This window comes from Poecilia latipinna, unplaced genomic scaffold, assembly GCF_001443285.1.
Source record: "Poecilia latipinna isolate Pla-1442-1.1 unplaced genomic scaffold, P_latipinna-1.0 Scaffold975, whole genome shotgun sequence".
Lineage (NCBI taxonomy): Eukaryota > Metazoa > Chordata > Actinopteri > Cyprinodontiformes > Poeciliidae > Poecilia > Poecilia latipinna.
The window spans coordinates 556941-559718 of NW_015113591.1; the positions used below are offsets into that span (position 1 = coordinate 556941).

At 48.1% G+C, this 2778-nt stretch overlaps 1 protein-coding gene across 1 annotated transcript; it reads left to right on the forward strand.

Moving 5' to 3' along the window:
* The first annotated feature begins 79 nt into the window (after positions 1–79).
* Positions 80–2778, forward strand: ptger4c (prostaglandin E receptor 4 (subtype EP4) c). The gene is made up of 2 exons (XM_015050084.1): positions 80–1004; positions 1118–2778. Exons 1-2 carry the CDS (start codon positions 144–146, stop codon positions 1706–1708), a joined length of 1452 nt encoding a protein of 483 aa, XP_014905570.1. The 5' UTR covers positions 80–143; the 3' UTR covers positions 1709–2778.

Here is a 2778-nt window from a genome sequence, read left to right on the forward strand (position 1 = left end):
AGAGAAAAAGAAAAATTTTTTTTGTCATAAAAAACTTTCAACACAATGTAAATCCCCCCCCCCCCCCCCCAACTTTTTTTCTGCACTTTACTCAAAGTTCCAACTTAGTTGTTATTTATTTATTTTATTTTATTTTTTTAAGAATGATTAACGGAACCGCTGCGTTTGGGCAACTGGACACCAATGTTTCTGAGCCGATGCACTCTCATCTCCTCAACCACAACCTCACGACCTTCCCCGCGCTCCGACTCGAGTCCAAGTCGCTGGTCACTTCAGCCACGATGTTTGCCGTGGGAGTTCTGGGGAACCTCATCGCCATCGTCGTTCTGTGCGTCTCCAAGAAGGAGCAGAAGGAAACCACCTTCTATACGCTGGTGTGCGGGATGGCCATCACCGACCTGCTGGGCACGTGCTTCACCAGCCCGGTGGTCATCGCCACCTACGTGGCCAGCCGCTGGCCGGGAGGCGTGCTGCTCTGTCACTTCTTCTCCTTCTCCATGCTGTTCTTCGGCTCGGCTGGGATGTCCATTCTCTGCGCAATGGCGGTGGAGCGATACCTGGCCATCAACCACGCGTATTTCTACTCCAAGCACATTGACCGGACCATGGCGCGCTTTGCGCTCCTGGTCATCTACCTGGCCAACATCGTGCTGTGCATCATGCCCAGCTTTGGTTTCGGCCAGCACGTCAGGCACTTCCCCGGCACTTGGTGTTTTCTGGACTGGAGGTCGGTGGATCCGGTTGGCGCGTGCTACTCCTTCCTGTACGGCGGCGTCATGCTGCTGCTGATCGCGGTGACTGTCATGTGCAACCTGGCGGTGTGCAGGTCTCTGGTGGGGATGAACCAGAGGACGGGGATCGTCAGGACGGAGCTGTGTGAGCACAGCGGGTTACGGCGTCGCTTCCCCCGGCTGTCTTCTGTAACCTCTGCCGCAGAGATCCAGATGTTCTGGCTGCTGGTCTTCATGACCATCGTGTTTCTGGTCTGCTCCATTCCGTTAGTGGTAAGTTTGAATTATCTTCAGCATGGTTCTATTGTGAAAAAAACAACAAAAAAAAAAACAACAATTTACATATTTCTGTTTATGTTTTATTTGCTTGTTTTTTTACTTGCCAGGTGCGAATCTTTGTGAACCAGCTCTACGACCCCTCCTACATCTCTGCTGGGGGGAGACCTGACTACCAGGGCGACATGCTGGCGATCCGCTTCGCCTCCTTCAACCCCATCCTGGACCCCTGGGTCTACATTTTGTGCAGAAAGAACCTGTTGCTGAAAGGCTGCGGAAGGCTCAAGAGTGTGATCACACGGGCAAAGGACGGCCGTGGGGACGAAAAGAGCTGGGTGGAGGGTCAAAACACCCCCCCATCCATACACAGCAACGACACCAGTTACGCGTCGTTGCGCACGGCCAGCTACAGGAACGAGCCGCTGCTCCCGCTGTCCATCAAGAACACCTCTTTCACAGACTTTGCGCTCCGACAAGCGTGGGAGTACGACACGGCGCGGGTCAACTTCCACCCGTTCAGCGTGGAGTGCGCGGCGATCATCGGCAGCGAAGAGGAAGCAGAAGCAGCGACTCACCCGGGACAGGACGCGGCGGACACGGCTTCTCCAGGGCAGGGCGGCGTGGTGCACGTCCGCAGAGTGGACATCGTTACCTGCACGTTCAGCACCCCGAGCTCCAGTCAGTCTGCCAAATGCTTCTGATGCCCTCAGGATGGGCTCCAGGGCCGCCCAGAGACATTTAATGAGCCAGCGGCGCAACATATAAAGAAAGAGGCTTTAGTCAGGAAAAAGACGACACACCATATGATTTAAAGCATCCCAATAAGTGCCTCTTGAAGGTTTTCTTGAGGTTATTGCTCAGTTCCACTCACCCTGTCTCTGTTCCCCAGATGGCTGTATATGTTTTTCTATCTGTTTTTGTTTGCTTCCATTTTTCTACTTCCTTCCATCAAACAAAATGTGTCAAACTCATGGCCCTGGGGCCAAATCTGGCGCGCCACAACTTTTTATGTGGCCCTTCAGACTCTAGGAGTCCACATAATGGTAGGACAACAGTCGGGTGCTTAAATATTATTTTATTAATCAAATCAAAGCAGTTTTTATCAGTATCCTGCCAAATGTGTTCAACATTTATTTTTAAGAGGAGATATTTATTAATATTTCACCAGTTTGGTAATGGGTAGTTTCATCAATACATTCTACTATAACCGGATCTTTAAGGACATTCATGATCTTGATGTGACTCAAAATTAAAATCATTTTGACACCTCTGCCCCAAATAATCAAACATCATATAAAATGTTAAAGCTCAATTTTTACACAGTCTGCAACTTCCAAAAGGAAAAACAACAGTTTTATTTATTTAACTATGTCTTAACTTGTACTTTAATCCATAATGTCCAGAAATGATTTGCGCTTTGACACCACATTATTTTCATCACCTCTCTGCATTTTATGTCATTAATGCTACAGTTGCACTCATAAACAGGCAAAGCGTCAGAATGTTTACAGTTAGTCTGTCTGTGACAGAGAAGGCAGCTGAATTTTATAAATATGTAAAATAAAAATACTCATAAATCATTTGGGTGCTGAGCATTTTTAGCGGTTTTAGATACAAACAGGAAGGCTTTCTGCCGAGGTTGGCACAACACCATGTAAGAAAATCAGGCTCTGAACAGATTTTCTATTGCTTATTTGCATAACCAGTCCATGAACATGGGCGCCCTCTTGTGATGAGCAAACAGAAAGCATTGTAAAAAAAAGAAAAAAGA